This window comes from Oncorhynchus gorbuscha, linkage group LG04, assembly GCF_021184085.1.
Source record: "Oncorhynchus gorbuscha isolate QuinsamMale2020 ecotype Even-year linkage group LG04, OgorEven_v1.0, whole genome shotgun sequence".
NCBI lineage: Eukaryota > Metazoa > Chordata > Actinopteri > Salmoniformes > Salmonidae > Oncorhynchus > Oncorhynchus gorbuscha.
The window spans coordinates 59,822,494-59,834,899 of NC_060176.1; the positions used below are offsets into that span (position 1 = coordinate 59,822,494).

The window sequence follows — 12,406 nt, forward strand, 5'->3', positions numbered from 1 at the left end:
CCACCAGAGCGTGAAATGGGAGGATCCCCCGGATGACCAAAATAAGGTTGTGATGAATATGAAGGATGAAACAGAGACACATGAGGCCAACAAGAACAGGACAGGAGGCAAGGTAAGAAATATGCTGTCCTTTACACATGTTCTGCCTACTTAGGCACAGATCTATGATTAGTTTAGTATCACTAAATCCTAGCCTTAAAGCATTAGGAGGAGACACTACACTGACCTTAGATCTGCTATGAGACCTATAATCTGTTGTCATGTAGGCTAAACGTAAGTCCAGTGGCCGTGCCAAGAAGACTTCCGTGGAGGAGGACAGCAGCATTGGTGCAGGTCCGAGATTACTTCATGTTGGGTGCAGGTTGTGTTCAAATTCATCAGCACTGATCTGAGAAGATAGTATCTATATAGGTGAAAGCAATATAGTGGAGGCCCGCAGAGAGATGTGCTTTTACCTGTCCAGTGCAATCAAATCACTAAAGGTGAAGGAAATTAGGGATCAAGTTCAGATTCAACTTTAGATTTCTCTTTGCGGTTTCCCAGAGTCTTCTCAGACACCCGGGTGTGGTTTCCGGGAAAGGGGATCTATCATTGAGCAGCTGGAGAAGGAGGCTCAGAGGACTCTAATGCCTTCTCTCAAGATTGAGACATGCTGTGCCCCAATCCTCCTCTCCTTCCTGAGGAGTCTAACTGATGAGCAAGTCCCATGTCTTTTTCCAACCTCACATACAACAACTCTGAATTTATAGTCTAACCACAAATGGGATTTTAGACACTACACCTAACATCACTGTAACCACACCCATAACTCTTCCTGTAAATCAAGAACAAAATGTCTCATGTACTTGCTAATAGCTTAATTAAATACACTTTTATTTTCCCTGACATGGCTATCTAGTGACTCCACTAACTCAACATCAGTGTGCAGGTAAAATATGTTTCCTTTCTTTTCTTTTCTCTAGCCAATGGAGAGTGATTCAGCATGGCATGAAAAATAACGTAAGTCTCTCCACATAAGGTTCTGGTCAAAAGTTGTGCGCTATATAGGGAATGGTGTCATGGAATTGCTTGATTGACAAAAACATTTCTCTGTTTGTTGGCCATAGCTCACATTCGAGCAGCTCTCCATGCTGTGTCTGAAGATTGTTAAAGTCGTGACCCAGACAGCCCTCCGCATTCTCCTACCAGCGCTAGCTCGTATCATGGGGGTGAACCTGAGGAGTGGGGCAACCTCCCCAGAATCCCAGTGCTCTCTGACAGGGTCTGAGGATTCCTTCGGCAGTCTGGATGAGAGAGAGAAAAGGCTGCTGATCAGTGAGATGAACTACTGGACTAAGGAGAGGAGGAGGAATGGCAGTGCAGGGTGCCGCCAAAAATCCACTCGCAGAACCTCATCACCATGCTGTTCGCCTAAGAGGTATGTTCACAGCAATATTTCAACTTAGTAATTGCAAGACCTGACCCATACTTATCATAAATTATTAACTTGGAATTCACACCTTGTAGTTTTAAATTCTGGTCAGAAATGTTGCACTGAGGGGGTGGGTCCAGGTGAAAGTCATTTTTTAACTGGGTAAGCCATAAAGTCATCTATGAATAAATAGATCAGGTACATGCCTTTCAGAATTAATCATATTCTGATGTTGTACAAACATAAAAATCAGGCAAAAAATCGTGTCAGTTGGCTTTAGGCTTCTAGAACTACGGTGGTATGAGACCATCATTGCTCTAATTTGGTTATCAGGCTCACTAATGGCCCAGATTAGATACCAGTTGGTCACATTTGCATGGCATAAGTGGTGATTGTGTGTTTATCTTCAAGGTCCCAGACCTCATTGCAGAGCTTGCCTGCAACTAGAGAGGCTCCCCTCATGGAGGAGCCTCTGAAGGCTCTTTTTGGGGTAACGGAAGAGAGCCTCCTGATATCCCTGGTTGAGGGTCACTCCAACCCCAGCTCCTCCGAGTTGAGCTGTGCTATCGTGGGGGGAGGTGGTACACCAGCTTAACTCTGGCCTCTCAGTGGCCATTCAGGCCAGCTCGGGGAGTTTCCCCCCCTATGGACAGTCAGGACATAGCAGCAGGCAAGGAGGTCATTCGGGTAGCCTCGGTGCAGATCCTGGCCGAGCTACAGAGCCAAACGTCTGAGCCAGAGTGGGTAGGGTTTATCGAGCCCCTCATGGACTCTGTGACCGATGATGTGCTGGATGCCATTGTCGGCACAATGGACAAAATGGCACAGGACTTCAACATCCTATTGGATCTGGCCAAGAAGATGACAATCTTGGGGTCAAAATGTCTGACCAATCTTCAATGTGACCTTGATGTTGAGTGTCCATCTGGGAAAGAAGGGACCACTCACTTTCTCAAAGAGACTGGATCCTCTACCAGTGTGGTGGCCAGAAAGATTCAGACCCTCTCTAGCCCCAACTTTCAGTCTAAAGCCCTGAAGGCGGTGAGCACCATCCTTACTAGGAAAGTCAGCAGCTCTTCTGGCATGGCTCCTTCCTCTAGGCCTTCTAGTGCTGCTCCTAGCCTTACTGAAGCTTCCCTGAATACCAGCTGCACAGCCCTGACATCTGTAACCTCCACTGCCACAGTGATTGTTAAGGCATTTGTGGGAGGCATGGAGACGATAGCATCATTTGAAGGCACATGTGAAGCAGTTGATTGGCCAGTTCCTGTAAATGACCACAAAACAGGATCTTCACAGATGATAACCTTCTCTCTAGCCCGCACACTCTACGGCCGTATACGAGCAAAGCTGAGGGACCTTTTAACTCTATCCGCTCGAGAAGAAGGTGTAGCTAAGGATGCTTCTCTTCAGGAGTCTTCAGACACTATGGAAAAGGCAACTGTTTCAACTGTTGAGGTCCAGTTACCCAGCACCAAACTTAGTAGAGTTCCCAGTGAGAGCCAACCAATACCAGCTCTCTGTCTCTCCAATCTGGATACCAGTACTCAAGAAGTTCTTAGCAGTGTTTTTTCCATCTACAAGTCAGAGTTATCAAAAGTGGAGAGTAAATCCTTGGCCGTTGTCAGTTCATCTGATGAGTCCCTAGAGGCTTGTTGGTTTGTTGATGGCGTCCTATCAAAGCTCGATGACTATACTATTTCCCAGTCACCCTCACCCAATGAAGACTTGAGCGTGAGTACTCAATATTCTCAACTGAGCTCAGAAGAGAGTGTCAGAATCACGGAGTCTTCTACTAGTCTGATTCAGAGCATTAAGAAGCTCTCTAGCAATGACTTCCAGACTCAGGCAGAAGAGGCAGTGAGTAAAGTGCTGATGAGATCCAGTCATTCCTTTATCACACAGATCAGCCATACTGGTCTTCAGAAAAGTCTGCAGGCTGGCTTATCATCTAGCTCACCATCAGAGATCCATGTCCTTTCAGAATCCATGTCCTCCATGTCCTCTGAGAATACAGCCTCTGGATTAGTGGAAACCTTTGTCAAAGGAATGGCGACTATTTTCCAGAAAAATGAGTCCACTGACACTGTGCTACTGGAAAGAAGTGGGAGAGTTTCACAGTGCTCCCACGGGGGCTCCCAACTGGATGATACTGAATTGAGTGTTAAAATATCAGAGGAGAAGCTTTGGTCAACAGCTAAGACCATCTGCGTCAGTATGAAGAACACACTTAAGGATTTCTTCACAGGGCTGAAGCCACCCGGATCCGAAAGGACAGAAAATGCTTCTTCCAAAGAGACCCTTGGGGAAATCCTGGTTGCTATCCAGAATGATATCTCAAACTTAGGGCGAATGAAGGATTCCAGGGAGCTCCTTCAGATCAATGATATGGTAGGAACTATACTGAAGGAGGTTGAGAAAAGTGAGGATGACAGTGAACAAGTCTGCCAAGACATCCCTAGAACCTGTTCATCTTTGTCCACTTCTTTAAATGGTCGTAGTTCCTTGTCCAGCTCTTCAAAGAGTCCTAGGTCAGAGTGTGAGTTAGAGATCAACCTCCCTGGCACTCCCATCCCTGACGAAGTGCCTTTTGATCTGACCTGCCCCATCGTCAGGAGCTCCTGCATCGACACCAGGGTCTCTAAAATGCCAGAGATTTCTTCAAGTGACCTAAAGACAAAGATGATGGCACACACAGATGAACCCCTGCATCGTAACAGTCCAATGACTGACTGACCGCAGTCGACCGCCGAGTGCTAAAGCCTCTTTTCGATCCTCCACTCCGTCTTTCACCAACAAGGGAACCTCTTTGGTACCAAAGGGAGATGGGATTGACATTGAAGAGAAGGAGGTGTGCATCCCCAGCAGCTCTGGCCATCCGAGGGAGCTCTTAATCACCCCGGACATCAGCAGTGCCACTGCATTCCCACTGCAGTACTTGATGGACTCCAGCAAAGATGATGGCATCTGTTTTGTCACCATACTGGTGATAAGGTTGCTATCGGAGATCAGACCCTCAGCCCTAGATGGACCCTCCCAACAGGCAGCAGATCTGACAGAAACATGTCAGCAACTCATCAGACAAGTCCTGTCTGAGTTCTGTGCTGCATCCAGATTCTCCAGGACAAAGGCATATTCGCAGAACCTGAACATCCAAAGGGTGTTCAGAGGTGTACATAAAAACCTCATGGAGGAGTTTGGCTCTTATAACATCCTGCAAGCAGCTCTTTCCTCCCAGGACCCTGCATTTGACAGAGTCCTGGTAAAGTCCTTGACCCAGCAGCTGGTACAGGGATGCAAGGAGGCGTCAAGACCAGCTTCTGCTGCAACAAACCCATCAGACCAGGCTGAGACAGAGAGGGGGGCTGAGCAGAAAGCAAGAAGGAGCTTCCTTTGCTTTTCAATGACCAAACTCAGGATCAACTTCAAGGTATAGCAGGGAGTTAGCATTTGTTTTTGGTTCCAGTTAGGTGCTGATGTTATTGATGTTATTGATATGATAAGACAAATACATGAGATAAATATGTTTTATTCATCACTAAATTGTTGCCTTGGATTCAGAAGTGTTCCATTTATTTATTTATTTATTTATTCTCTGTACCATTTTCTTTACCTTTCTTATGTTAGCGTTCCAAGAGAGGAAACAAAAAGGACTGCCATTCAGTCCAGGAACAGACTGAGATTCCCTCTACTGATGGACATTGCATAGGTAAGGATGTTTTAGAGCTCTGCTAAAGCTTGTAGTTTTGTTTAGGTGTGTGTTAGAAACATAGGTATGCCTACCAAACTCATAGCACTGTTATTTTTCAACGTTACTATACTGCATCTCTCTCTCTCTTACCCCATCCATTTCTCTTGTGTTTCTAGCTCCCGTTGGAGAGGTTTCTCCCTCCATATCTCAGCCTGTCAAAAAACGATCCTTGATTGTCAGGGTCTTTTCAGCAATGATGAAGCCATTCAGGTGCTACACCAAGAAGAACCTGTAACCTCTTACACTGCAGTTAGAACTACTTTTGTAACAGCAAGACTTTTGACAAGAGGCATTTCTGCATGTCTACCCTTTCAAAGTCTATTTGATCAAATAAATGCCAATGATTTTACAAGAATTTCAAGTGTTTTGGAAGATTAGTAAAACTGAAGCAGCTTTTCTCAGAGAAATGCACTAGTTCCCCCTTGGTTACACATTTATTGTGCAGTTTTTGAGTTGGCAGGACTTGGGGCAGCAGGTAGCCTTGTGGTTAGAGCGTTGGGCCAGAAAGGTTGCTAGGTCAGATCCCTGAGCTAACCATGTAAAAAAATATGACGTTCTGCTCCTGAACAAGGTAGTTAACCCACTGTTCCTAAGCTGTGATTGTAAATAAGAATTTGTTCTGAACTGACTTGTCTAGGAAAATAAATAAAATAACCACATCTTGACTCTAATACAATAGTTGCTGCATAGACTGTCAGATAACCAGATGTTGTCTATTAATTTAGTTCGATTGGTAAGAGCTTATTAGCAGCAAGGGGAAAACACATAGAGGAGAATTAGCTATCTGCAGCTAGATGTTTTCTATATATTTTCTATATGTTGAAAATATAACGTCCAACAGTTGACAGTGTATGTCAGAGCAAAAACCAAGCCATGAGGTCGAAGGAATTGTCCATAGAGCTCAGAGACATGATTGTGTCAAGACACAGATCTGGTGAATGGTACCAAAACATTTCTGCAATATTGAAGGTCCCCAAGGACACAGTGGCCTCCATCATTCTTAAACGGAAGAAGTTTGGAAACCCCAAGACTCTTCCTAGATCACTGGAAAACCGCCAGGCCAAACTGAATAAGACAAAATCATAGGGGAGAAGGGCGGTGCAGTGCAGTGGAGTAGCTGTGTTCTGCTCCGGAATCATAGGCCCATTGATTTCACATCACATTCCATGATGCAATGCAGAATACGGCTTCACACAGAACAATCACCAAACCCATAAGATAACACTTAGCACAGCACAGCCAAACATCATGTATCACATGAAGATGCTTTAGCACACTCTGCCAACCCTGATGTCCTTGCCGTGTCTAAATCCTGGCTTAGGAAGGCCACCAATAATTCTGAGATTTCCATACCCAACTATAACATTTTCCGTCAAGATAGAACTGCCAAAGGGGGGAGGAGTTAGCTTGCAAAGTAATGTCATACTTTCCAGGTCCATACCCAAACAGTTCAAACTACTAATTTTAAAAATTACTCTCTCCAGAAATAAGTCTCTCACTGTTGCCGCCTGCTACCGATCCCCCCTCAGCTCCCAGCTGTGCCATAGACACCATTTGTGAATTGATCGCCCCCCCATCTAGCTTCAGAGTTTGTTCTGTTAGGTGACCTAAACTGGGATATGCTTAACACCCCGGCAGTCCTACAATCTAAGCTAGATGCCCTCAATCTCACACAAATCATCAAGGAACCCACCAGGTACAACCCTACATCTTTAAACAAGGGCACCCTCATAGACGTTATCCTGACCAACTGGCCCTCCAAATACACCTCCGCTGTCTTCAATCAGGATCTCAGCGATCACTGCCTCATTGCCTGTATCCGCTACGGGTCCTCAGTCAAACGACCACCCCGCATCACTGTCAAACGCTACCTAAAACACTTATGCGAGCAGGCCTTTCTAATCAACCTGGCCCGGGTATCCTGGAAGGATATTGATCTCATCCCGTCAGTTGAGGATGCCTGGTCATTCTTTAAAAGTAACTTCCTCACCATCTTAGATAAGCATGCTCCATTAAAAAAATGCAGAACTAAGAACAGATATAGCCCTTGGTTCACTCCAGACCTGACTTCCCTCGACCAGCACAAAAACATCATGTGGCGGACTGCAATAGCATTGAATAGTCCCCGCGATATGCAACTGTTCAGGGAAGTCAGGAACCAATACACGCAGTCAGTCAGGAAAGCAAAGGCCAGCTTTTTCAAGCAGAAATTTGCATCCTGTAGCTCAAACTCTAAAAAGTTCTGGGACACTGTAAAGTCCATGGAGAACAAGAGCATCTCCTCCCAGCTGCCCACTGCACTGAGGCTTGGTAACACGGTCACCACCGATAAATCCATGATAATCGAAAACTTCAACAAGAATTTCTCAACACCACTAACATTGAGTGGCTGCTGCCAACACACTGACTCAACTCCAGCCACTTTAATAATGGGAATTGATGGGAAATGATGTAAAATATATCACTAGCCAGTTTAAACAATGCTACCTAATATAATGTTTACATACCCTACATTATTCATCTCATATGTATATGTATATACTGTACTCATCTACTGCATCTTTATGTAATACATGTATCACTAGCCACTTTAACTATGCCACTTTTTTACATACTCATCTCATATGTATATACTGCACTCAATACCATCTACTGTATCTTGCCTATGCCGCTCTGTACCATCACTCACTCATATATCTTTATGTACATATTCTTATCCCCTTACACTTGTGTCTATAAGGTAGTAGTTTTGGAATTGTTAGCTAGATTACTTGTTGGTTATTACTGCATTGTCGGAACTAGAAGCACAAGCATTTCGCTACACTCGCATTAACATCTGCTAACCATGTGTATGTGACAAATAACATTTGATTTGATTTGATTTGACTACATCCCCAGGTCCAGATGATTCCAGCAGGCACAGCCACAGCACAGGTGGTTCAGCAGAAGCTCCTCCAGCAGCAGGTGGTGACTGCAGCTGCCTCGCCTCAGATACAGACCCCCCCTCCTCACAGCCCGGCCCAACAGGCCTCAGTTTCCGCTGCAGCAGAGTCCCCAGTACAGCAGCAGCCAGCCAAGGGCCAGGCTCACAGAGGGGCCATGAGGGGCAAGACCCAGGCCAAGCCCAGCGGGGGCAGCAGCTTGGTGCCCACAGGACTAGTTAGAGCTCCCAGACTACATCTCAGTAGTACAGATGCAATGCATTGCCTACCAGTGATAAATGGGGCATTCAGTGACTCATGTTAGCATTGTCATTGTGAAAGTTATTCACAGACATCAAAGCCCTGAGTCATTAGTGAATGCATTTTTACCTGTGGAAACACATTCACATAACTCTTTTCAATGTATCAATTTAACATTGACAGAAGTGTCCCTGGAAAAGTTATCTCCTTAATTGTTTGCATAAGAGAAAAGCAATATTTGGCTTTTAAATGTAACATTAATGTTACTTTTTTGTAACCTTCAGATATTTAATGGATTTAATAATTTTTGTTCAGTCATACATGTCCAAGTCCACTGTAATATTATTCTCATGTTATTGTGTTTTGTCTGTAAATTTGTTGTAGATAAAAAATCCTTCTTGTTAAAAAACAATGTATCTTGATAAAGTAATGCATATTAATGAGACTTTTTTCAGTAGTATTTGATAACATTGCCTACCAGAGTGATAAGGTGTAAGTTTGAGTCCTCATGTTAATTGTCATTGAAGAAAGCTTTATTCACAGACATCAAATCCTGAGTTATTCCCAGTGTAATGCACTGGATTTATCTACCTGTGGAAACACATTCACATAATATTTTCAATTATCAATTTAACATTGACAGAAGTGTCCCTAAAAGTTATCCCCTTAATTGTTTGCATAAGAGTTACTTGACTTAAATGTAAATTTGTTTTTTTTGTAACCTTCAGATATTTAAGATTTAATGAACCCATAATAAGAAAGCAAAAACAGGTTTTTGATTTAAAAAAATAAAAAACAATGTACTAAAAATAAAATACTGATATCACATTTACAAATATTCAGACCCTTTACTCAGTACTTTGTTGAAGCACCTTTGGCAGCGATTACAGCCTCGAGTCTTCTTGGGTATGACGCTACAAGCTTGGTACACCTGTATTTGGGGAGTTTCTCCCATTTTTCTCTGCAGATCCTCTCAAGTTCTGTCAGATTGGATGGGGAGCGTCGCTGCAGTTTTTTCAGGTCTCTCCAGAGATGTTCGATCGGTCCGGGCTCTGGCTGGGCCATTCATGGACATTCAGAGACTTGTCCCGAATCCAGTCCTGCATTGTCTTGGCTGTGTGCTTAGGGTCGTTGTCCTGTTGGAAGGTGAACCTCTGGAGCAGGTTTTCATCAACGATCTCTGTACTTTGCTCCATTCATCTTTCCCAGGATCCTGATTCAGGCCAAATAGTTCAATCTCGGTATCATCAGATCAGAGAATATTGTTTCTCATACCCTTCCCCCAGGTCTGTGTTTCTTTCCAAATCATGTCCAATCAATTGAATTTACCACAGGACTCCAAACAAGTTGTAGAAAAATCTCAAGGATGATCAATGGAAACAGGATGCACCTGAGCTCAATTTCGAGTCTCATAGCAAAGGGTCTCAATAATTATTTAAATAAGGTAATTCTGTTTTTATTCTTAATAAATTTGCTAAAATGTTCTACACTTTTCGCTTTGTCATGAGGTGTTTTGTGTAGCTTAATGAGAGGAAAACGTAACAATGTGGAAAAAGTCAAGTGGTCTGAATACTTTCCGGATGCACTGTAAGTTGACTTTTTATAACACATTTCCTGTGATATAACCGTTGGGAAATAATGGGTCCTACTACCATATAATAGGTTAAATCAAAAGATGGAATATGCTGCAATTGATAAAAGCCTTTCTCAGTGTTTTAGTTATGAGGGAGAAATGTTTCCCCCTGCTGGCTGCTGACAGTGGCAGATATATCAGAAGAGAAAACATTTATTTGGGCAGGAGGGCAGAGATTCAGGCCTAAAGCCACTCAGAAGATCCTAGATCACTGGATCAGAGGGCATGTCACACAGTGTCAGAAGAGTCAGACTGTGTAGAAGGGCTATACACACCACTATAGTTAATGTTGCTATCACTGCTAACATTTAAAAGACCAGTATTGTAATCTGGTCTGTTAACAGGAGCACATAACAAGACAAAGGCCAATTTAATGCAATGAATGACGTTTAATAAATTGTCTTAAGTTACTTGGTCTTTAAGGACTGTTTGAAGGGCTTGAACAGGCCTTTGGAGATGGCAGAAAACATCCTGACGAGAAGTGGACGTTTGTGAGGCGTCTCCTGTTGGGAGCTGGCGGGGAGATCCTTTGGCAGTGCAGACATGGCAGCATGTGGCACTATGCTGGGCACTACAGAAGAGAGAAGAGTTGACATGCACTTTAATTTAGAAATGATGTAATGTATGTTACAACTCAACATAACTGACACTGATAAATGAGAACCAACAGCTTGAGTTTTGGAGAATATAATTACTTTTACATAAGAGATGACTACTGATTGCGTATATAACCTTTGTAAGGTTATTTTGAAATGGCATTTCTTTGTACACCAATATCTCAAACAGACAATGTCCTGTTGTGTGAACTTACGCATGCCATCTTCAGCAGTGGTCTGTACTTGTTCTGATTCAGAGCGGTGGGAATCCTTCTTGTTCCCCTTCTTGAATAGCTAAGTATTTAAAGAGAAAAACATGTTTAAAGAAATGTCACAGCTGAACAACCTCATGATGATAACAATCACACCTACCACACCAGCACAACAACATTTATGATTGGTTTTGGAATGAATGGATGGTTTTATATTTTTTACACTGAATAGCATTGTTTACTCACATTATCTCCCACAACTGTTCATTTAAATACGTTTGCTGTACCTTTAAGTTGCCTGTCAGCCTGACCAGCCTTTGTAGAAAAGATCATTTCCCCCTGCTAGCCCTCACATCCTCAGCCAGTGGAAGAGCCTTAGGCCCGGTGGTTTTGACTGATGTTCTTGAGGCTGCCCTCAATGACTCATTACATCTGTGGAGAAGCGCTTCACTCAAAGACTTGACAAGAATCCTATCAAATGAAGAGTCCTGAGTCGACACGGCCTGTTGGAGGATTTTCTCAGAGCCAAACTCCCCCAACAGATTTTTATAGACGACTCTGTAGACTTTATGAATCCTCAAGTTCTCTGGATAGGCTTGTGTTAGAAGCCTGACCATGCACAGAAGTTCTCTGGATAGGCTGCGTGTGATAGGGTTTGGATTTTTGTTAGAATTCTCATTACTAACATGCTGATGAGGCCGGTGAAGTCATCATCACTGCCCAAGTTATCAGAGGATGGGGTTGGAAGTGGGACATCTTTGACCATGTCTGGGCTGGTTGACATATCGTCCCTGACAATGTTTTGAGCTACACCAGAATGACTGGTGGTATCCACTTCCTCTCCATCAATGTTGGCCTTTAAGATTTGTGCTGCATTGGAGGTCTCGCTTGTTGCCATAATGACGCCAGAAGGAGACAGCCGAGGGGAGGACTTGCCACTCAATAGATTGCCTACATCAGATATAGTGGTTTCAGATCTTTGGAGAGATTCAGTTGGAGAGGATCCTCTACTTTCTGCATCAGAATCCACAGAGTACATGACCTGGCTTACCATAACTTTGGTAAAGAGACTGACTGTGTCACTAAATACTGATGAAGAAGAAGAGCATGAAATTCTATCTATCTATCTAGCCAACACCTTGGCCCCCTGAACCAAAGTCATTGAAGTTGAATAGGGCACAAAACTAGGAAGCAGGAGGCACTTAACAGACTCCTCTACAAACAGCTGAACCAGCTCGTAAGTGGGCTTCCCCACCTTGTCATTCCTCTTCAGCTTCGAAAGGATGGTATCAGATGCACTCTTTCCAGCCGCCACTGTCAGTCCCAGAGGGGTCAAGTTGCTATCAGAAATGATGCGGTTGACTTGGTGGCTGAGATCACGGGAGAGAGCACCAATCCTACCCTGAGATATGAGCTCCTCCAGTCTAGCTATTGCATCTGTTAGATCAGAGTGAGATGTAACCTGCCCTTCTGCCTCTGGATATACCTTCTTCATGATAGTATCGGCTATGGCAAACATTCTTGTTCTTGCATCACACACCATTGTTTTTGGCTTAGTAGATTCGCTCATGTCAATGACTGAGCATCTTACAATGGGCTGAGCAGGACTCAGGTAACTCAG

The 12,406-nt window shown here is 43.7% G+C and overlaps 2 protein-coding genes and 1 long non-coding RNA gene across 3 annotated transcripts in view; 2 read left to right on the plus strand and 1 right to left on the minus strand.

Moving 5' to 3' along the window:
• LOC124033016 overlaps positions 1-12,406 on the plus strand; it is a 52,434-nt gene that overhangs the window by 2,007 nt on the left and 38,021 nt on the right. The window contains exon 2 of the mRNA XM_046344944.1: positions 8-112. Within this exon, the coding sequence (XP_046200900.1) occupies positions 8-112 (105 nt within the window). The remainder of the gene's footprint in view (positions 1-7; positions 113-12,406) is intronic.
• LOC124034376 lies at positions 2,042-5,517 on the plus strand. Its single transcript, XM_046347499.1, has 3 exons — positions 2,042-4,841; positions 5,039-5,120; positions 5,279-5,517. The coding sequence occupies exon 1, from the start codon at positions 2,057-2,059 to the stop codon at positions 4,145-4,147; it is 2,091 nt and encodes a 696-aa protein (XP_046203455.1). The 5' UTR covers positions 2,042-2,056; the 3' UTR covers positions 4,148-4,841; positions 5,039-5,120; positions 5,279-5,517.
• LOC124034382 lies at positions 10,347-11,372 on the minus strand. Its single transcript, XR_006838563.1, has 2 exons — positions 10,789-11,372; positions 10,347-10,548 (listed from the first exon to the last, which is right to left on the minus strand). It is a non-coding gene; the product is annotated as an uncharacterized LOC124034382 (long non-coding RNA).

Bases quoted from the DNA above. Each gene is read 5' to 3' on its own strand.
- LOC124034376 (XM_046347499.1), top strand. From the start codon at position 2,057: ATGGACAGTCAGGACATAGCAGCAGGCAAGGAGGTCATTCGGGTAGCC.